The 24,207-nt window shown below is 31.7% G+C and overlaps 2 protein-coding genes across 3 annotated transcripts in view; one reads left to right on the top strand and one right to left on the bottom strand.

Moving 5' to 3' along the window:
* Positions 1 to 13,829, bottom strand: part of LOC145292955 (biogenesis of lysosome-related organelles complex 1 subunit 2-like) — a 32,012-nt gene extending 18,183 nt beyond the window's left edge. The window contains exons 1-3 of one of the 2 annotated variants that reach the window (XM_080139167.1): positions 13,727 to 13,829; positions 6,217 to 6,330; positions 959 to 1,078 (exon numbers count right to left, since the gene is read on the bottom strand). In XM_080139167.1, the coding sequence (XP_079995293.1) occupies positions 959 to 1,078; positions 6,217 to 6,330; positions 13,727 to 13,790 (298 nt within the window). In that variant the 5' untranslated portion in view covers positions 13,791 to 13,829. The other variant, XM_080139166.1, reaches the window with a different exon arrangement.
* Positions 13,830 to 14,225: 396 nt separating this feature from the next.
* The window catches only part of LOC145292956 (E3 ubiquitin-protein ligase RNF181-like), a 44,466-nt gene continuing 34,484 nt past the window's right edge, over positions 14,226 to 24,207 (top strand). Inside the window, exons 1-2 of the mRNA XM_080139168.1 lie at positions 14,226 to 14,420; positions 23,194 to 23,247. Of these exons, the coding sequence (XP_079995294.1) occupies positions 14,338 to 14,420; positions 23,194 to 23,247 (137 nt within the window). The 5' untranslated portion in view covers positions 14,226 to 14,337. The remainder of the gene's footprint in view (positions 14,421 to 23,193; positions 23,248 to 24,207) is intronic.

Genomic DNA, 24,207 nt, shown 5'->3' on the forward strand with positions numbered 1-24,207 from the left:
CATACTAGATTTATGTTGTAATGCCTAGAAATTCCCACTAATAACTAGGGCTATGACAACAGCATATCCTTTTCATTGTTTTAACTTTCGAGATATATACTCGAGAGTCAAAACAATGAAAAGAATAAAGAATATGCTGTTGTCATAGCCCTATTAATAACTTAAAATTTGATTGCAAATTTGATCAAGTAGATAATTTTTTATATGAAAAGTAATTTTTATGCAAAATTGTATATTTCACCATTGCCTTCATACTCAATCAGAAGATCACTGAAAACGGAGGAAATTGAATTATCGCCCATTGATTTTTACCATAATATCTATGAATCTGTTTTTTTTTTTAAACCAATAGCAGATATTCTACTTTATTAAATTTCGTAATTTTTGGTCATATTGCTATTTTTGAGATGACAATTAAATAAGTAATATTATTTTTACTTAAAAGGGCATATTTAAAAAAATTACTGCTGTAGTCTAACATACAAAAAATTATGTATGTGATCAAATTTCGAACCAAATTTTAAACAATGGGAATTTCTAGGCAATACAACACAAATCTAGTATGGTTTATTGTGGAGTTACTTCCCCTAGTTTTGAGTTTTTTTTTTTATTTTTTTTTTTTTTTTAAATTACCACTTATAGTCTTAAACAAGCACCAAATAAAATTACTTGATTAATTTACATAATTTTTGGAATATGACATTTTTGTTTCAACACATCATACAATTTTTTTTCATTTTTGTTTTAATATTGGGAGAATTCTGGACAAGAACGGGAATACCTCAACCCATTAGTGATAAACTGATCCATTCTGAAAGAGTAAGTAAAGCCTGGGAGGGCGGCCTTCCTGGGACTGAACAGAACACATCCTAATCTAACAGTAACAACAAAGTCGTTGTTGAACTTATTATTGAGGATGTATTTCTGATTGGTACAAAGAGAAGTTGGGGCAACTTACACTTATCATCAAGTTCAACCATTGCTCGACTGATGTTCATGGCGATATGCTTCATCTCGGAATATTTGTTAATAGTAACTTGATTCATTTGTTCAAGAAGCTTATATTCTTCAGCTGTTCCTAAAAAGGGAAAAAGAAAGAAGAAAAATCATGTTGAAGAATAATAAAATAAAATCATGCTGAAAAATAAAATAAAAATCATGTTGAAGAATAAAATAAAATTGTGAAAAATAGTAATATTTGATATTCTGTTTCTATGTTTTTGTCCATCCATCCACAGCCGAGATTGAACTCACTACACAAGTTTGTAGCATAATTCAAATCTTGTCGGTAGCTGAATACTTGATGCTTCGCCAGGGCTATCAAGGGTATTTTTTATCGTGACGCCATCACTAGATGGGCTGTCTACCATGGCTTAAGAGAGTTCCATCTACCCTCGAGAAAAGGATAGATCGCGCCAGTTTCTCAACCTCAAAAGAAGAAGAGAAAAAAAAACAGCATTATACAATGGTAAGATAAGGAAGACAACACTGATTTAAGGTTAGAAATGAAAAAATTCAGGGGAATAAGTAATGAAAGGGGAGGAGAGTGGAATCACATAAGTAATTCCAAAGGCGTAGGAGAGGGGTTGTGAACCGAGAGTATTTAATAAAAGGAAAACGGGCAGATTATAGCTAGGAAAAATAAGGAATAGAAAATGAAACAGGAAATAAGGATAGGGAGTAGAGACATAGGGGGTAGAAGAAATGTAATGGAGGGGGGGGGGAGTAGAAAATAAAAAAATATAATAAAGATGAGAAAATAAATGAAAAACCATTGAAAATGGAGATAAAAATAAAGAATAAATAAAAAACAAACAATAGAGAATAAACATAAAGACCATATTCAAATCCAATCCAGCGCAGCCGTAGCTGAGATTGAAGTCACTACACGAGTTTGTAGTGTAATTCAAATCTTGTCGGTAGCTGAATACTTGATGCTTTGCCAGAACTTTCACTAGAAGGGGTGCCTACCACAGCTTAAGAGAGCTCCACCTACCCTTGAGAGAAGGATAAACCACACCAGTTTCTCAACCTGGTATTTTACCTCGCAGTAAAGACCATATGAATTATCCAGAATATACAGTAAAACTTCGGGATACAGAATTAATCTGTTCTGGGATTGGTGAAATCGCCATATGGCGGGGGAGGGGGGGTGCTAAGCAAAATTTTATACAGTACATATTAAAAATTAGTAACAAAATACAGTACAGCATATAATACACATGTATATAATCAAATAACATTATAAATAACATTATAAATAACACCATAAGACGTGGCAAATACTGTAACCAGGGGCCCGAAAAACATTGTATTCCATATCGTAAGCTGAAAAAACATACCGGGGCCACTGTATCCTGGGGTTCAACTGTAATCAAAAATACATGTATCATCAGACTAAACAAATAGAAAAAGATATGTATGGATGATATATAAATAAATACTTGGGTACATATATCTGCAACCAATGAAGAGAGTTGATACGAAGATAGCAAGATATCTGAGAGTTTGAAAAATGACTAAGACCATGGATGGAAACTGACCAGAACTGCATCAAAGCCAAATAAAAATGAAGAACCAGTCAGATAACATCCAACCATTTTGAAGAGCCAGGAAAGAGGAAAATCAGAATTCCAAGCATGTGTACAAAGAATCTTTTTGTACTCCCAGGTAAAAGACTGCATCTCCTTGTTGACAAATCTAATTCAGGGAAGATAACCTAGAGTATGATTTAAGAGAGATAAATCATGAATTTTCTGACATAATACTAGCATTACAGGCTTCACCTATGCTGTCAATTTCTTAAACTATAACAGCAACAATAAAAAAAATAGTTACTGTTTTGTTGTCTGTATATTTTGTAAGCATACATTTTATAGATAATTAACGAAGAATTGGGTTTACACATATTATGCATTTATTCTCACAGAGACAGCTTGTCAATCACAACTGTGAGAAAAGCATAAGAAACATGATATATGAAAAGGAGTGAAGATCATAGATGATAGAAAAAAACATGTTAAAAGACTACATTAATTGTACCAAACACAATCAAAAAGTACATGTACTGTCAGGGTAAACAAATAGATTAGTTTTGAATTTAATTAGAAGCTGATTATATAAGACATGTTAAAATGTGAACTGAAAAAATTACCACCTGCCATCAAACTGGCTGTGTGTCCCCAAAGCATATAAATATAGTAAAAAAAATAAAAAATAAAAAATAACTATATATTTTGGGGTAAAAAATAACTCTTGCTAATTATGGAATTTTTCGTCTTGAATCATTTTTTTTTCTTTTCTTCTTTTAGCCAATGTTGGAATCGAACAATTTTCAACAACACCAATTCCTCGACTCAAATTCTACAACTATTGAAAAGACATGATGCCAAGTTTGGTAACATAATTACAAATTCAGTACCAAAGGATTAATAAATTCATGCTGAGATTTTTATAATTAGTTCAGAACCTCTATCTTACTCAAAACATTGACTACTTTGAAATCGTTTAGACATGCAACCAAGCAAATATCTTCCATCAGACACCTACCAGACCTTTAATGCCTTGTTTCCCTGGATTCTTTGATGTTCCAATATCTAATAACTAGCTTGGTAAACATTCACAAAGTTATTAATCATCTTGTCAACAACAACAACAACAACAACAGAGAGATGACAATGGATATGGTAAATGATATGGACTGACAACCTAGGTGTGCCAAGTTCGAATCCAGTTTGTTTCACAGAAACACTTTCACTTAGTTAGGAATATTGGCAACTTTTATGCGGTTTTGCCTGTAAATACCCAATGTCTTTTTTTTTTTTTTTTTTTTTTACACAGTGATCACCACTTATCAAGGCCCGGAAGCCACTCAGGGATAAGGGTTATTGCAAGTACATTACGTTAGTGAGGAGATTTGATGAAGTGTTTAATTAGGGGGGCGGTTCATTAGGAATTTGTTAACATTAGACTTGAAGACATCCAAGTTGTAGTCCAGAGGGAAGCAGGCAGACGGAACAGAGTTCCACAGGCGTGCAGTTCTAAGAAAGAAGCTTTGTTCATGAAATCCGCGTTTTGATTTAGGCACAGATATAGAGTGGGGGAAATTTTTCACAGTGGATTCAGCTAGACGGGTGTTTTTTGTGAAAGATTGGCGAGGGGGGACCAGGGATTGGAGTTCAGACGAGCACCTGCCATGAAAATAACGATAAAACAAGGACAGGCTCGCAACGTCTCTTCTGTGGGAGAGGGGTTGCAGGGTAGAGAAAAGGGCATCCCTCACTAAACCACGAAGTCTATTTTGTACTCTGTCAAGGCATGATAGGCTGTTTTTAGCAGCTCCTGGCCAGATATGGCAACAGTATTCCATCCTTGGCCGTACTTGGCTTTTATATAGATAGAGAATTGCATCAGTAGTGAGATATCTTCTGGAGCGGTAGAAGGATCCCACCATCTTTCCAGCGACCTTGGCAACAGACTTGATGTACGTGTTCCATTTCAGATCAGGAGTAAAGGTCAAACCCAGAAGCTTGTCAAAACACGGGGCCTCACCGAGACGAGAGCCATCCATCACAATTGATGCCAGCTGGGGATCAGAGCGTTGATGATGTAAGGATAGGAGTTTGGTTTTGGATGCATTAAAAGTAACTAGCCACATCTTCCCCCACTGAACCACGCGCTCGAGATCAGAGGAGAGAGAATCAGAGAGAGCTTCATCATTTACAGCCTTTGATGTGTTGCCGTAGATGGTCGTGTCATCAGCATAGATGTCAACGAATGATTTAAATGATTTAGAAAGAGTTCTCACTAGAAAGATATCAGGGAAACAAATACCAACAATAATCATCTGATTAATATGAAAAGAATGAATGAATGATGTTGTCAATCCTCCTCCTCATCATCATCATCAACAATCCTGAGCTACTTTTAATCTTTATGTGTCTAATACATGGGTACATGCCTAAAAAGTCAGAAAACAGTACAGTTCTCGTTAGTTTCAGAAACATTTTTTCATACTCAGAATTGCTAAAGCGTTGAACTTCTCATATCAGTTGTTGGCAGCCAAGGCAGTGCAACCTTTAAAATCCTGCTTAAACTACGCCTGATGTCCCCTGCTAATTTCACATACATACACACCAATCATTTGTACATTATCCTATAAGGGATGTCTTTATTTCATTTACCTCCTCTCCAGAAGGTCAGGCACAAGGTCAAGTGTGGATTTGATTAACATGTTTCTGTAGAATAAACTGAATTTGAACTTGGCATAACAAGGTTTTCAGTTCATGGTATGTGAGTAGCTAACAGCAAAGAAAAGCTGAAATTGAGAGGACCCTGTTCCTCCTGAGTGTGTGGAGAGATGACAGTGCAGAAAACAACAACTAAAATAAATAAAGTAAGAATAAGACACTGAGTACACATGCAAGAGAAAGGAGACAGGAAGTCATTCTTTGAAGAAACAAAAGTCACCTACTTCTTTCTTCATCAATAATAGTTTTAAATTTTATCCTTCATGGCAAAATTAAAATTTTCAGTATTCAAAGAGAACTGATCAGAAGGAAAATGAAGGTAAGACAAGAGGAAGAGAGAAAAACAAAACAAGAAAAAAGACAGAGAAAAGAGAAGAGACGGAGAAAGAAGAAAATCCAGTTAAATAGCGTCAAAAATATGGAAGTAAGGCTCTAGCAATTTGACAGAAATCAGCCTTTTCTTATTTAAAAAAAAAAAGTGACTTGATAAAAAGCAGAGAACCATGGGAAACTACCAATTTAAGTGAAAAACTGCTTTTATCAGTGTTAAAATGTTTTTGAGTACCAATGAGTGTATGACCCCCGATACTATGGACGATCCTATTTATAACTATGGTTAAGACAATCAACCAATGAAAAGCCTCCAAAATCATTATAAAAATATCAAATTTTGGATTCAAGTCAGTTCGCTGTCAACCTCCATCTTGAATGACTGAACTACTGCTGATAGTGACTGTATTGATTCTTCGCTGATCTAATGCTGCCATCTTTATTCTAAAGAATTACTCAACACTCAAGATCGTGACTGCATTGATTCTTTGTCAATTTGATTTACTACTGCAATCTTTGTTCAACATAATGGCTCAACATTTTAATTTCTAAAAAATGTGGAATTTTGCTAAAGAATGAAGAACCTACATACTATCCATACTCTTCTGATGCATTACAGAATGGTTAAAAGACTAACCTTCAAGTTCTCCTCTCAAATACTCTGCAGTTTTAGCCATAGTTTCTTCGCACAAGCGCACAACATCACTTGGAGGCGTTTTAGAATCCATGGCATCATCAAGTCGCATGTTATCTAAATGAGAAAAAAAAAAAAAATATGTATATATATAATGGATATTCTTAATATATTAATTTGACCTGCAACAGAAAACTCATTTCAAAATTAAGACAGATTTAAAAAAAGCCATATTTATTGAGGAATGTGCAATGAAAGTGGAAGCCATTTTGTTTTTAACAAAAAAAAATAAAGAGCCTCCAATTAAAAAAATAAAATCTTAAATTCAGAGAATTATCCAATCTTAATGAAAATGTCAATATTTATTAATAAATTATTGTTAATATGAAGTATTTGGTGAAATGGTAGTATAGTTAACAGTTTAGAAATTGTAAAGAAAAAAAAAGAGAAAGAATTAATTTATAATAAACAAAGTAGAATTAAATGAAAATGTCAATATTTATAAATAAATTATTGTTAATATGAAGTATTTGGTGAAATGGTAGTATAGTTAACAGTTTAGAAATTGTAAAGAAAAAAAAAGAGAAAGAATTAATTTATAATAAACAAAGTAGAATTAAATTCTCCGTTGATCGGCATACTTTTAATGCTTGGAAACTTATTTTTTATTTCAGATTTTTATTATGGCAGAGTGAGTATATATGTACATTTGTAATGTATATATTCAATAGCTTTTTCTAAACTGCTATAATCGAATAAGCTCGATAAAAATGGATTTACACTTTCCTAAGAGCATATATATATTGATAGTGAATATTCCAACGCTACAGATGCATTTATTCAACATTCACATTTATTATTGATATATTGCATCTTCACTGAATGGTAGAAATTTACCAAACAAATCTTCAGAGACATAAATAAGATCCTCTGAAAAAAAAAAAACAAAAAAAACAGTATGTTTTTTTTTGTTTGTTTGTTTTTACTTGGATTGAAAAGGATAAAAGTTGGTAAAACGAAATGTGAATTTTAAAAAATTATTGGAGAAAAAAATCTTACTTATTATAGAAAATATTAAAACTTTCCAGACATTTTAATTCACATCGCACAAGGAAATTAAATAGACATGATGCCATATTTGAATTAGTTGTGACCTAACAATATTAGATTTTTCCTATTTATGTATTAAAAGAAGGCAAGAATTCACTCAAAATACTCACTAATCTTATTAGTAAAATATAAATAAAAACGTTGAAATCAAATTCTGAAATAAAAAGTTTACAATTTCAGTACATTAAATGTATACAGGTCAGTAGATAATTAAATTGGTAGAAGTTACTTGTTGTTGCTTTTGTTTGTTTACAATTTCTCAACTGTTAACTATACTGCAATTTTGCCAAGTATTTATTTCTTATATAAATAGAGATCTTGTTTGCCAGTCACAATGTTTTCAAACATAATTCATCACGCAAAGATTTTCACCTCGATAAATACATTGCATAATTTGTCTCATTTTGAAATATCAGACATCTTATGCATGGTCTTCATTCAGCCTCGAAAGACAATAGATACCCTATGTAAGGATGGCTGCGGGCCTGTCAGACTAAGAAGCGATTTATTGAAATTAATTAAAGTCATTAAAAATGAAAAAAATAGTCTTTATTTGAACTTTTATAATAAAAAAAAGTTTACAAAACAAGTTTTTTTTACCATCGGGGGATTTGAAGAATGCCTGTTTTTTTTTTTGTTTTTGTTTTTTTTTAATTAATTTTAGTGCGCAATCATTTATACATCAGTATAACAGTCCACCAATGACATCCTATGAAAAAATTCGAAATACAACCTTTGGGCACTTTGTTTGAAGAAAGTACTTGTATTATTTTTATTAATCGGACAATTATTCCCATCTTGGATGCTATTGGCACAATGTTTGCGAATGATTGTCCAATTAATCAAAATAATACAAACATTCACATCTCATGTCAAAAATTCAGAATTGCTTTAAAAAATATAGTTTGCATAATCCAAATTATTAATCCTAATCTAAAGAAAAAAGTTCAAAACAAAAAGTGTTGGATAATAATTGTGTGAGAAAGGCTTAAATATCTTTGTTCTTTTACAAAAAAGGGTAGTTTCTTTTTGACAAAAGTTAGTATTGTTTTTAAATATTAATTATATAAGTATCAGAATTTATGACCGAAAATCAAAACAATACTTATGTAAATACTAATATATATAACTTAAGGTTAACAATAAAATGTTAAAACTCATTTTCATTTTGGTTGCGTCATTCACATTTTGACCAATGTAATCTCCAAACTTCTTTCTTTATTATGCAAGAGCTACAACCCTTTATCTAATCCACGAGGGGAAATATGGGCTAAGCATTGGTTAAAAGTTTGTTTGGTGCTTATTCAAATTGGCACTTATGGCGGCAATTAAAAGTAAAGAAAATACTGAAAAGTCAGGATTCCAAAAATTAAAGAAAATCAAATTTTACAACTAAGCGAGTCATAATGTTTTTGTCAGCTATGATGAAAGACAATGAAATAAATAAGTGGGGAGACAACTCAAATCGATGTTGACAGATAAAAAAAAAAGTCAGCCTTATGCTCAATACAGTTTAGTAGTAAAATTGCTAAAATTCGAAAATTTTGATTTTCTTAGTTTAAAAACAAAAACTACTTGATTGATTTATATAATTTTTGGAATATGACATCTTCGTACATAATGAATACATACATCATACAAATGTTTATGTATTTCCTTTATTTTTAATTGCCACTATAAGTGTCAATTTGAATAAGCACCATTAATTTTAAGTGATAATCTTCTGGGATTTAAGGTTTAATGTACAGTAGAGATAATAACATGTAAGAAAACAAATTAATAATATTTATACCCAGTTATGGCTGACAGGATTAGAGCAATCTACCCTGTGGATTAAATAAAGGGTTCAGTTCAAAATTTTGAATATAATAACCAAGATGTATGTATGTATGTATTTGGATTATTCAGACAAATATTCTTATCTTGGTTCTTATTTTTGCAATGTTTTGGTCAACGTAACCTCCAGCTTTCTTCAAATGCATTTTTTAAAACCTAAATATCTCAAACTCAGAAACATATACAGAAATTTCGAACTGAACACTTTAATATATTGAAAAAGATGACATTACGGATGCATGTGCGACCCAGATCATTGTCAGTTAAAAATCACTTACTAATATAAAATTGTTCCGCTTACCAGACCAGACTTTCTATTTTTGTTTCAATTTGCTGGCAGTCATGTTTAAGTGTTTCTTTTTATTTACATCAAAAGTATTTTAGCTTAAAAAATATTTCAATAAATAAAGAAATGTTCACACACATGTAGGGAAAATTGTGGTGCGCATGATTAGCGCAGGTATCAGGAAACTTAGGAAAGACAAAAATGTCTTAAACTCAAAATCTGACCGACATGAGACAAAAACGTGTCTTATGCAAATCAAGACATTGGTCAGGTTTGACAATATAAAAAGCCAGAATTTCTTCAGTCGGCGAGGATTCTTTTTTGTCAACTTGACGTTGATACAGTGTACTTTGCAATCTGGTGTCAGTTGAAGAAAGCTTGTTTGTGATAACGTCGAAAAGAGAAAAGGACAGATTTTTGTTACGTGTGCTTTAATGCCACGAACTTGGCAATCTGAAAATCATTCTTTTTTTCTTTTCTGTAACTCAAACATTCAATGAAATAAAATAAATTATCGAAGTAACACCTTTCACTCAAATTATTTTAGAATTTTAGAGTGGAAAATCTTTTTCAAATTAAAATTTGTAGTAAAATGATCCCTCATTTCAAAATCATTCTAGCATTTTAGGACAGTTGATCCTATAGCTCCTAACGTCACTCAGAATCTGCTTTTCTTAATTTAACTTCCAGTTGGAAAGATTTTCGTACTTCATTCTTTAATTTTCTTTAATTTCTTCTTATTCATCGATTTGTGAGGCCTGGCACCAGATTAGTAATTAATGGTTGGTGGGCTAACAGTGGCATACCTAACCATGCTGTTGTGAATCATACGTACAATTTTGTGGACTCCAAAACCACAACTATACACACCAATCTTGTGGAAGGCTCATGGAGCAATTGTAAAAGCAGATTCCGAATGATTAGAGGAACTACCACTGAAAATTTTGGAAGTTACCTGCAAGAGTTCTTCTGGCACTGCAGAGTTAAAAAGATTAGACGCTTGTGTGCTACTGCAAAGGAACCACTTTTTGGTTTTCAATTTATAGATTTAGACAGTGCCAACTTTTATTCATTACAAAAAAAAAACAAAAAAAAAAAATAGTTTAATGATTATATTTTATTAGTTATGAAAATTTCAGAATTTTGACTTTGGTACGAAAAAAAATATTTTGTGCCAAAGAAAACCTCTATGTTGTGTTATTATAATGATCATAAAATTATTTTAATTCAATAAATGTATAACAAAAAACTTTCTAAAAAAATAAAACAAACAAAAAACATGCATTTATTTTTGTTGACATTTGTGGAGATATTTTTTTTTTTTTTACAAAGTCACCACTTATCAAAGCCCGGAGGCCACTCGAGGATAAGGGTTAATGATTGTACAGTAGTCAATGGGAAAATGTAGCAACCATTAGTAGTGGAAATTTGGTAAATTGGATTACTTAAGGGGACAGCCAATCAAGAACCTGTTTACGTTGGACTTGAAGATGACCATATTGTAGTCAGTTGGAAAGCAGGAAAACAGAACAGAGTTCCACAGGCATGTAGTTCTAAGAAAGAAGCTTTGTTCATGGAATCTACATTTAGGTTTAAGCACAGATAAAAAGTGGGGGAAATTATTGATAGCGGTTTCAGCTAGATGAGTATTTTTCGTTAAAGTCAAGCCAAGGGGAACCATAGATTGGAGCTCAGACGAGCACTTGCCATGAAAACAACGATAAAGCAGGGACTCGGCCTTGAATTACATTTGTCTGCCCCTGCTGTGCAATCGCCAAACTAAAAACCAAAAATGAGGTTACTCTGCAGCAGTACACAAGTGCCACAAATTATTTTGGCAAAAAAAAAAAAAAAAAAAAAAAAAAAATCAATAAATATTTAATAAAGTAATATATTTTTATAATAATAGATTCAAACCACTGAAAAACATTGCATTCTATTTTTGCAAAAATAAAAATAAAACAAAAAACAATACAAAAAAAAAATTCTATTTTCTAATATATTTTTATGATACTAAAACTGACTGGCACTACAAAAGTATGGATGACCCTAGATCCGGCCGTAAAATATACATAAAAAAATAATGGTACTAGTGCACTTATTGATCTGTGCTGAAATAACGTTATTATTTAAAAAGCCATTCTTAACATGGGGAGGGGAGGGTGTTTTGTACCTATTCTATACTTTAACCTTACAATTGAATAAAAAAACATATAAAACTTTAATTAAACGTGGAAATACGATTTAAAAAATAGCATGGATCAGTAAGTGCACTAGCACCAAAATAATTATGTACAAAGAGTTTCACATTTTCTTTTGTCTAATTATTTTACAATAAAACCAGAAGTCTGGTTTGGTAACCAGTCCATTATTTCTTTAACTTAAGGTTTTCATCTAACACCAGTATGGCCGGATCTAGAGTCGCTGTCACCTATACTTCGGTAATTTAGTGGAGAAGCCAACAAACAACTATACGAAAAAAATATATATACAAGAAATAACGGTACTCATGCAGAGAGTGATCCGTGCTGAAATAATAACATTATTTAAAAAGCCATTCTTAACGTGGGGAGGGGAGGGTGTTTTGTACCTATTCTGTACTTTAACCTTACACTTGAATAAAAAAACATCAAAAAACTTTAATTAAACTTGGAAATACAATTTAAAAAAATAGCGCAGCACTCTCAGCATTAGCACTGAAATGTTATCGTAGCCAATAAAAGTTAATTTTATACCTACCTGGCTGATTTGTTTTGCTTTTCAAGTAGTATTTATAGCTCTATTTAATCTCCAAAATTCAGTTTTTCCAAGCGGATTTGAAAAAAAAATTTAAAAAATGGCGGCTTCTTCTTCTTTGGAAGAAGTAAGCCTCGTTTTGAATTTTTGGGGTATTTTTTTATGAGCAACCAGCATACTATAAAAACTCCAACCTCCACATGTTAAGAATGGCTTTCAAGGTTGGGGGAGTTTATTCCTAAAGCTATTCTTCACATGGGGAGGTTAGGTGTGTTTATTCCTAAAGCCATTCTTAACATGGAGAGGTTGGGGTGTTTACACTACTCTGGGTACTCTCGTAAAAAAAAAAAAAAAAATTCAAAGCACATGTAAACCTTGAAATTCAAAATGAGGCCTGCTTCTTCCAAAGAAGATGCCATTTTTTTTTTTTTTTTTCTTTTATTGGCTAGGGTAACAATTATTTCTTGTATATATATTTTTTCCGTATAGTTTGTTGGCTTCTCTGCTGAATACCCCTAAGTTATTATCACCTTGAATATTCAATCACAAGAGTGTCACTTAGAACAGGTTGTTAATATTACGTCATGTGGATAATTCTACTATGAATTTTATGAGTTTTACATAGGTCAAAGCGTTATGAGAATAACCAATAAGAACAGTGATCTGAGTAATTAAAATTATCATATCCTAATTAAAAAAAAAAAAAAAGCTCGAAACAAATAAATGATAAGAAATAATATGTGGTAAATTTTTACTTACTTTCTACATTAACAATTACCTTTAGAATGACGACTTTCCTCAAGTTTTGGTGTATGCTGAAAACGAATATCGCATTTACATTTGTTGTAAACAAGTAGTTTTTCGGATATCAAACAATGTAATTCTCTAGTCTTTTTGTACGCACATATTTTTTTTACGTAAAAAACTGAACAGGAAAGACGAAAGAGAGTGATTTTGAATGCATTTTCCAGTATAGATATCAAAACGAATATATATATATAACAAATAAATGTTACTAAAGGCAATATAAGTTATTCTCCTACCTATCTTGATAGTTTTTTTTAGTGTCGAATCTGAACTTAGTACAAGACAAAAATGGCTAACATTAGACGACCACGCACGACCGTCTGGATAATCAGGCAAAAATCGAAAATTAAACAAGATATTCGTAGAAACCCTATCAGTAAAATGTCACATTCTTTATGAAAAGGGGCGGTTTCTCTTTAGACTAAAGTTAGTATTAGTGTGTTTTAAAGGTTAAAAGCGTGCATATATATATATATATATATATATATATATATATATATATATATATATATATATGATAGATAGCTCCAGTTATACAAAATCGTCTACAGATTTGTCATTGTAATGCGATGTCAGGAACTCACCACACTTATAACATTGGCAATAATCAACACTGTTTCCATACTCAAAACCGCACTCTATATTCCCCATGAGTAAATATATTCAGCATGCAAACTCAACTTATTCTCTCGCAATAAATATAAATTTATTTCTACATTCAAGTAAATTCAATTTTACCTGATTCAGTTTTGGTTTGATTTTCTTGATCTTTTATAGACTTCATAACGTTTTGGTCCGCCATCACTCTCACCGCTTACAGCATGTATAAAATAACCCCCCCCCCCAAAAAAAAACAAAGAAAAACATAACATAAAAAAATATTTGCCTTTAAAAAATAAACCTGATTTATTGCACAAAAATGATTTTCTTTTTAGATTGCTAGTTTTCAGAGCATTAAAAAATTTCAATCGGATAATTTATAAAAAATATTTTCAGCGTGTTATAAGCGGTATTGGTTAGTGTTGTAAGGGACGTTTATTTCTTTATTTTTTATTTTTTTTTTAATCATAGTAATGTTTTTTTATAGCGTAAGAATAGCTTTTATACAGAATATTAAATAAAAAATTATTTAATGCCATAAAAGATTTTTATCTATAAGAATTTTTTAAAAGTTTTATTTTATAATCGTGTAGAGAGCTTTTTTTTTTTTTAATGTTGTAAGGAAACAAAATCGTAATTATCTCCCCTTTTTCGTTTAAAACGTAAGTCGAAAACAGCCGAATCATTTCCTTTTAATATAAACAAACAAACCGTTTTCTTTTGGAGGAAGTCGTTTAATTAAAAATAAAATGGCTTCTTATTTCGATGATCACGGTGTGAATGAACTGGCAGATAATTTAACACCAGAGGAACTTCCTTTAGCAATGGCAAGGTATTATAACTTTGTTTTTAATTTCAATGTGCTGATAAAAATGACGTTTACGTGAATTGTCAATTTCATGATTTATCCGTTTACCTTATACACCCCACCCATATATATATATATATATATATATATATATATATATATATATATATATATTCCGCATATTGATGCAGAATCGTGAGTTAGTCCCGGAAATAGCCGACACAGTTTACGCTTTGAAAGCCGCTTATTTTATTTGAGGAAGTTGTTTTAACTTTATTTATGTATGTATTTATATATATATAATATATATATATATATATATAATATATATATATATACGCACACACAAGTGGAATTAAATTATGCAAATTAATTGTGTATTCCTTGATTTTGAACAATAAATTTTGCTTTGCATCAATGCATTCATCCAATTCCTTTCGTGTGTTAATGATATCAAATATTGAACTTTTTTTTTTGTTTTTTCGGAATTGGTTTGAATTTGAAAATATTAATATTTGTATTGCCATTTTGAATATATATGTGCGTGTGTGCTTTTTATTTAGATTTTAAAATAATTTAAATATTATATTAGATTTAAATTATTTTAAAATCATATTCCAAATGAAGAGCACGCACAATAATGATATCCAAGTCATTTACAGCTGTTTCCAGGCGGTGTTCATTTTCAGTTATCAAAAATGTGTTTAAACGGTGTTTTTCTTCAGACCGCATTTTTTTTTGTTTGGAATTGTGCACAGAAAAAAAAAAGAATAAAAATAAAATAACCGTATCATAACCATGCCCGAAAAAGGTTTATCCTAAAAAAAAAAAAAAAAAAAAAAAAAAAAAAAAAAAAAAAACTCTGGATCTGTCTAGTTCCAGGCGGTGAAATGTGAAATTATATAGATATATCAAAGTGTATTTTCAAAAAGAGACGAGGTGTAAATCGGTCTGTAATTTAGATTCTACAGCTAATCGTTTTGGGCACAACACATGATTAAAGATAAATAAAACTATATACAACTTTAAACAATAAGGAAAAATAAAAGGATAAAATTAAGAAAAAAAATGAAACCTTTTGACCATTACATTTCGAAGCTAAATGCTTCTCATCAGAAGAGAATGGCCAGAAAAAAAACTGGCTTAATAACATTTAGATATGAAATAGAACGAATGAATAGGATAATATGATAAAACAAAGAGAAGAAATAGAAAAAGTAGGTACAATATATGAGTAAATCGGACGTGTAGTATATATGTAGGTAATAGTAAAAATAAAAATATGGGTCACTATAAAATACTGGGGATCATTAAAGAAGCACAAATAATAAAAGAAGAAAAGCAAGGATAGATAAGAAAGAAGAAAAGGAGATAGAAAAAGCAAAAACGATATACGGAAATACACACATAAATAAAGCAATCTGAAAATAAAGAAAATATGATCCAAAAACTCAAAAATCTAGATTAAAAAAACTTAAATTTAAAAAAAAAAAAAGAAAAGAAAAGAAAAAAGGGTAAAGAATAAAACAAGTTCAAGTGAAATTTATAATTCTGTTTTTTTTTTCTGATGAGAAGCATTTAGCTTTGAAATGCAATGGCTTAAAGAGGTTTCTTTTTTCTTAATTTTACCCTTTTAAGTTTCTTTATTGTTTTGATGATATAATAAAAAAAATTATATATAGCTTTTCATTAATATAATGATATAATGATGATATAATAAAGTTATATAGTAATTATGTTATATAAAGTTATATATAACTTTATATAACTTTTCATTTTATATATTTGTTTGCTCCTTGTTGAGTTTTCTTATCTTGATAAGTTTTTCTTTGTTAAAAATATATTCTTTGATAACATAATTCTGTGTGTGTATATATATATATATATATATATATATATATATATATATATATATATATATATATATATATATATATATATATTTAATCCTATTCCGAAAAATGTTCAAGATTATCAACAGACGAAGGGATTTAAATGCTGCAAATGAAAATTGAAAGAAAAAAAAAACAATTATTTTTCCAAAACAAGGAATACAAAACTAATTTGCATAATTTAATTCTCCTCGTGTATGTAAAATTATAAAAATAAATTCTTGATCTTGATTAAATTACTTAAAAAAATATTTTGAACTAAAATTTTAGCCTTCTTTTCCCAACTTCAAGTTATATGCTTTTATTTATATTAAAAAAAATCATAAACAAAAGAAAAAAAAACACAAATCCTTATATCTTTTTAATTATTGACACTTCTTGTGCATTTAGCACCCCAGGCAAATTTAAAAAGCCATTTTTAACAGGGGGGGGGGGTCTTTGAATGAAACTCGTCTAAAATAAAAACGATTTGATTGGGATGTTAAAATGCAGAAAGTGTCAAAACTTTTTCATAAAAGAAAAAAAGAAAAGAAAGTGAAATGTTTTAAGTAGTTCTGTCAGGTTTACTGTATCGTAACGTAATCTTAAGCCTAGCTTTCCTTTTTTGGGGTTCATTCTCTGGAACAACAGATACTGTTCATGATGCCCCGAGATGCATGTTTATATTGTTTACTTTATAAACAACATCTGTTTGAAAGATAGATTGGCTCAATGATAGAATTATACGTAACAAAAAAAAAAAAAAAAAAAAAAACCTCGCTTATTACGACTTATCCTAATGTATATTTGGAGATTATTTATTTTGAAATGGATAGATTTATGGCATTATTCCTAAACAAGTTATTTAACTAAAATCAAGATTTATCATTTTCTTGAGTGAAAATATATGGTTCTTGTCTAGAATTTCTCCAATATTTAAAAAAAAAAAAAAAAAAATGTATAATGTACGTACTCGTAAAGAAACGAAAATATCATATTCCGAAATCATGTAAATTGATCAAGTAGTTTTATTTTTAAATATCAAATTTTATGAGTAAAGCTAAAGCAGCTGTCTTGTCCGCCATTTTGAAAACAATCTAAAAACGAGAGATCGCTCAACAATAATTCAAAACTTGTGAGATTTATTTTGTAATGCCTACGAATTCCTATTAATCGCTTATAAACGATAGTAAATTTTTACTTTATTTCCACTTTAACAACCACCTTTAAAATGACTTTTATACGTTTTCGGGTATGCTGAAAACAAATATAAAATTTAAATTTTGTGCAAACAAGTAGTTTTCCAGTATTAAGACCTTTATTATGCAATCTAATCTCTTATGTTTTCACTGGTGGCCATGTTTGGACGCGCAGGAGCGCATACATTTTTGATGTGCATGCATGTAAATGAAACCACAAGAAACAAATCAGATGACATAGCAACTAATTTTTTCATCTGAACAAGTACTTTTGGGTACCTCTCCCCTTGTGACCCCCTCCCCCCCCCAATTAAATTATAAATAAGAACAAAAAAAGATGGAGATTTGGAAAAACATGATTTGAGATGAAAGCATTTAAAATTACTTCAAAACACCAAAAATGATGCAAGTAGGTTGCAAAATAACTTTTATTGGTTATGGTAACATTTATTTGTTGTATATTTGATTGTTTACCACTTTTTCGAATCACTGGGGATTGTAAAACATATCCAAAAGTACTTGTTCAGTTGGAAAAATTGGTTGCTATGTTGTTCAATTTGTTTCTTACAGTTTCGTTTACAAGCATGTGCACGTGTGTCAAAAATGTATGCGTACTGGCACGTACAAACATGACCACCAAGTAGTAACATTTCTATTTTGCTACACATTGAATAATCTATTGACTTAGTACCACGTACCGCACAATACTGTATATGATACTCAGCGATTTCAACTGTTGGAACTGAAATTGTCATTTGTATTTGGTTGCATGCCTCTTCTATAGTAGACCTCCACCGTAGAGTAGGCTGTCTGAAATGTCGGCTTTCCAACTTAAACGCACCAAACATTGATGCTATTGACTTTTCCCCCCTTTTCTTTTGCAAAACTGAATCATGTTCTGCAACATCTAAAACAAACATTTTTCTCTACAAAACAACCAAACTAAACACCATGAATAAATATTTGAAGATATTAACAATTTGAAGCATAAATTTTTTTCTCCAAAAATTACTGAATTTGCCATTAAATAACCTAAAAAAGGGTTGATATACTATAAAACAAAACAATTATTTTCTTCGTCTCAAGCCAGCTCAAGTCAGATCAAGGTCTCATGCATGATATGAAAAAAAAAAAATGGAATCTTAGGGAGATATCAATCATACCAGTTATTATAGGTGCTACAGGGCTTATGAAGAAGAACCTGAAGTCCTACCTAACTAATATTCCTGGTGAACCAAGTGCAAAAGAGATTCAGACAATTGCACTTAAGGGAACAGCGAAGATACTAAAAAGAGCTCTCGGTTGGTTTCAATAAAAAGCAGGGGAATGTTGGCAGCTGGTTTGGCTGCCCCATACCCAGTATTACAATCTTCAAAGAAAGAAAATGAAAAATAACTACAGACACAGCCGACTCTACAAAATGGCTGCCCTCTCCCATTTTGACATTCAACTACACCAACTCTCTTTTCTATAAACCAAACAACCTCTCATCATCATCTCAGAGGAAACATATCAATGTTATGACTGATACATCCTATTGATTTTGGTAAGAAAACATCTTCGTCAATGTCACCCTAAACTTAAACTCAGAATCCTTAGCCCCTACTATAAATCGAACCTATAAACAATCATGGCCTAATCATGTTGACATACTGGTTTTCGTTAGGTTACCGAAGTTAAGCAATCTTGAGTCTGGTCAGTATCAGATAGATGACCATTTGAAAATACCAGACGCTACGTTGACACCTCCCGGTAGGAGGTGCAAAAACCTAACGTCATCATTTCCTCTGATGAGGATATACATGCGACTGGGAACCACTTGTAAATTTTGTACACCCATGAAACTTCCTCCTTTAGAAAAAGCCAGTTCAACCTTCCTAGGGTGAGTGCCACTTCAGTACAGTATTGTATGATACTTGTATATTTGGTATCTTCTTCAAAAATTCAAGTAAAATATTGGAAAGTGATTAAAAACAAGAAGCAGCACTGAAAATACTATTTTTAAAAAACCGTTGAAAATACTATTAAAAAAACGTTGAAAATACTATTAAAAAAACGTTGAAAATACTATTAAAAAAACGTTGAAAATACTATAAAAAAACGTTGAAAATACTATAAAAAAACGTTGAAAATACTATAAAAAAAACGTTGAAAATACTATAAAAAAACGTTGAAAATACTATAAAAAAACGTTGAAAATAATATTAAAAAAACACTGAAAATGCATTGAAATATGAAACGTTTTCTTTAAAAGGAAAGTCATCAAGGAAGAGTTTAAATAAAGGATTCATTTGGAAATTTCCAGAAGAATATTTTTTATTTATTTTTTTCTGTTTTTGAAATCGCTCAAAACAAGGCATGAAGCCACTTGATGTAAGAAACTAACAAGAATGAAAGATGATTATCACAAAAACAGGCGATGTTTATTGACCTTAATGTTGACAAGAACAACTGTATAGGTAAGAGGAAAATGGTCAACAAGAAGATAGTTCCACAAACCTACAATTATTGGAAAGAAGCTACTGGAATAGGAAGCTGTATTACAATGAGGTATAAAAACAACGAATTGATGGAGATCACTAGACCAATGAGTTTAATGAGCCAGAACAAAAGAAGGGAATGGGGTAGACAATTCTGAAGAACACTTGCCATAATAATATTTATAGAAAAGCTGTGAGAAAGAGATTGCAGAAAAGAAGGAAGGGTGGGAACCAATGAAATTACAGGTACGTTTCTGCAATTTATCAAGAACCCTTAAATGGAACAGATTGATGATAATACATCTGATTAATGTGTGATGGTCAAAACATTAACATAACAACCAATATGGCGATAACAATTTGAAGCGTGAATAATTTTTCATGTTTCTGATGTTTTTAGATGGAGATTGATTATTTTGATTCTTTGGACTATTGTAGCCACCAACTTTATTCAGGTATATTTTGTTGAACACTGGAATGTGTGTGGAATTTCAAGCAGAACTGTTTGAAGTAGTTTTCTCTTCTGTCAACAAGAACCTGTGATGCAATGGATAGAAGTGCTAAATTATAATCAGTTCTAAGTAGCAGTATTCTAGAGGTTGAAGGTTCAATCTTCAGTAGGAGCAATACTAAGAATACAATTATGAATTAAGATTTTTAATCCAGTCATGGCTGATGGAATGAGAACACACTACCTCTGTAGATTAAATAAAAAGTTCTATTCAAAATTCCATATAAATTTCCAAGTTTGACAAGAAGATCAGGTTGCATCAAAACGCAAGATTAACGTGCAAGATGAGAACAGCAGTTTAAATGATCCAAATAATACGCTTTCAATTTATTTTGTTAGATTAACTAAATTAAACGTGGATCATGTGCAGCTTTGATGATTTCATTAATGGTAACAATTCAAAGGAAAGCAATGGCCAAGATCTTTCTGATTCTCTCTCTTCTGATCTTGAGCACATGGTGCAATGGGGGAAAAAGGTGGCTGGTTAATTTTAATGCAGCTAAAACCAAGTTTCTCTCTTTTCATCAAAATTGTTCTCCCCCCCCCCATTGAAATGAATGGCTCTCGTCTTGGGTAAGCACCATTTCTTGACAAGTTTCTGGGATTGACCTTCACTCCTGATCTGAAATGGAACGCATGCCTCAATTCTGTTGCCAAGATCACTGGAAAAATGGTTGGGTCATTCTACTGCTCCAGTAGGTATCTCACTGCCAATGCAATCTTCTATCTGTATAAAAGTCAAGTACATCCTAAAAAAAAATTTTTTCTTCTTTTTTTTACATAGGCATAACCACTTATCAAAGCCCAGAGTCCATTCAAGGATAAAGGTTAAGAGTGTACAGTAGAAATTGGACAATATAGTAATCGTTAGTAATGGAAATTTGGTAAATTTGTTAACTTAAGTGGAACTGCTCATCAAGAACTTGTTTTGGACTTGAAGACAACCATATTGCAGTCAGCTGGAAAGTGGGAAAACGGAAGACAATTCCACAGGCGTGCAGCTCTAAGAAAGAAGCTTTGTTTATGGAATTTACGTTTAGGTTTAGGCACATATAAAGAGTGGGGGAAATTATTGATAGTGTTTTCAGCTAGACGAGTGTTTCTTGAGCGTAGGAATACTCTTTGCATGAAAGTGTCATTTTGTTAGTGTTGTCCCATAAAGAGATATATTTAAATATCTGCAAAAATGTGAGGGGTGTACTTACTTTTGTGATACACTGTGTATTAATCGTAGATTGAAGCTCAGTCAAGCACTTGCCATAAAAATAACGATAAAGCAAACTCGCAACATCTCTTCTGTGAGATAGAGGTTGCAGGGAAGAAAAAAGGACATCTACGAGGCTACGAAGTCTCTATCAAGGCAGGACAAGTCCTTTCTAGCAGCTCCTGCCCAGATATGGCAACAGTACTTCATCCTTGGACGTACCTGGCCCTTATATAGATAGAGAATTGCATCTGCAGTGAGATATCTACTGGAGCCCACCATTTTTCCAGCGGCCTTGGCAACAGATTTGATGTATATGTTCCATTTAAGATCAGGAGTAAAGGTCAAGCCCAGAAGCTTGTCAAAACATGAGGCCTCCCCAAGAGGAGAGCCATTCATTTCAATTGATGCCAGATGGGGATCAGAACGTTGATGATGTAAAGATAGAAGCTTGGTTTTAGATGCATTAAAAGTAACCAGCCACTCCTTTCCCCATCGTACCACGTGCTCAAGATCAGAGGAGAGAGAATCGGAAAGAACTTGATCGTTTATGGTCTTAGATGTGCTACCATAGATGGTAGTGTCATCAGCATAAATGTCTACGAATGATGTAAGGATGTGATTTGGAAGATCTTTAATGTAGATCAGGAAAAGAGTTGGGCCCAGGATAGACCCCTGAGGGACTCCAGCATTAATACTGTTTTCCCATCAATTACTATTCTTATGAACCTCTCAGAGAGAAATGATTTAATAATTGAGAAGACATTTCCAGCTATACCATAGCTGGAGATCTTGTGAAGTAAACCTTTATGCCATGCCCTATCAAAGGCTTTTGATATGTCAAGAGCAATTGCCCTAGAAAGGTTGCCTCCATCGACAGATTCGCTAATCCTATGAGATATAACTGTAAATGGAATACTGTTGCCATATCTGGGTGGGAGCTGCTTGACACACCCTATCCTACCTTGATAGTTCAAAATCTAGTAGGTTATGCCCTTTTCTTTTCCTTGCAACCTCTTTCCCACAGAAGAAACATTGTAACCTTGTCTCTGCTCTATCGTTATTTTCATGGCAAGTGCTCATCTGAGCTCCAATCTATGGTCTCCCTTTGCCGGACTTTCATAAAGAAAAAAAAACACTCAACTAGCTACAATCACTGTATACGATTTCCTCCACTCTATCTGTGCCTAAATCTAAATGCAAATTCCATGAACAAAGATTCTTTCCTAGAACTACCCACCCGTGGAACATTTTTTTTTTTTTTATTATTAATGTAAGCAAATTCTTGCTGAACCGTCATTTTAAATAATCAAATTCTACTGAATGTATATCATTAACAATTATTACACCATCACCTTACATTCATTAACCCTTATTCTCGAGTGACCTACAGGCCTTGATAAGTGATGACTGCCTTGTAGTAAAAAAAGTTTTTTTTTTTTTTATTTCTGTCAGTATTTTATTTATTTATGTTCTTTTTTTTGTTAAAATTATAAAAATGAGTTGTTGTTTTTTTTTTCTTTCTTTTACAGAATATTACTTCGTTTTGGTTTTGCTGATGATGTCTGGTTTACAACAATGGGAAGGTAATCAAACTAAATATAGATTTACGTGTAAATGCCAAGAAAAGATAAGATATGACAAATTCATTGTTCAATATAAATGTCAACATTTATATTGAACTAGCTTCAGTGCCTGGCATTGCCCGGGTGTTTGGAGGTGTGTGTTGAGCAAAAGAAAAAAAAAAAAAAGTGGTAGTAGACAGGCAGGCTCGAACCCGTACTGCAAAGGAGGAAAATAATGTGAAAAAAAAAGTTAGGTCCTTGCTGTTATGTCCATCACCAAACTGGAAGTGACGAATGTTTAAATTAAGGCGAGTCAATCGAAAAGAGGGGATGACTTTTGAAAATATCAGCGAAAAAAGGAGACTCCTCCCTATAGAAAAGTGCTCAGTTGAGGTGATGTTATTAACCAATTTTTCAATATTTGTCCTCCAAAGAGTCGAGCTTCAAAACGATACCGATTTCATGAAAATCTGTGGCCTCTGTCGAAAGTTTTAGGTAGACATACAAACATACATACATACATACATTTAAACAGACAGGTGAGATTTATATTATAGATGTCTGTTTACTGTATATTATTATATATGGTAAGGAGTGCATTATTTCCACATGTTGTTGCATATTGGTTATTAATTTATGTTACTCTTATCTTTTGTGTGTGTGTTTCTTTAATCATATTGTTATGAAGAATGAATAAATTGGGGTTTATAGGTAAGGCCCTGCTTCGATTGGAAAGATGTTAAAGATGTTTCAGTTTTATTATTCAATAAAACGTTCTTAAATTTGATGCATGGTATTTAACAGGCAGAGCAGTTATTATGTATCTAAAACTATTTATGTGGATGCTGCTTGATATCTGCTACATTTATTTGTCTCAGTGCACAATGGATGGCATCATAAGTGGATAATATCATCCGGTAAAACAAGTTCAATGTCTCTGATAAAGATCATTTATGACATCATAAATTTGGTATATACGTT

This window comes from Euprymna scolopes, chromosome 14 (assembly GCF_053919585.1).
Source record: "Euprymna scolopes isolate OS-2025 chromosome 14, ASM5391958v1, whole genome shotgun sequence".
Classification (NCBI taxonomy): Eukaryota; Metazoa; Mollusca; class Cephalopoda; order Sepiida; family Sepiolidae; genus Euprymna; species Euprymna scolopes.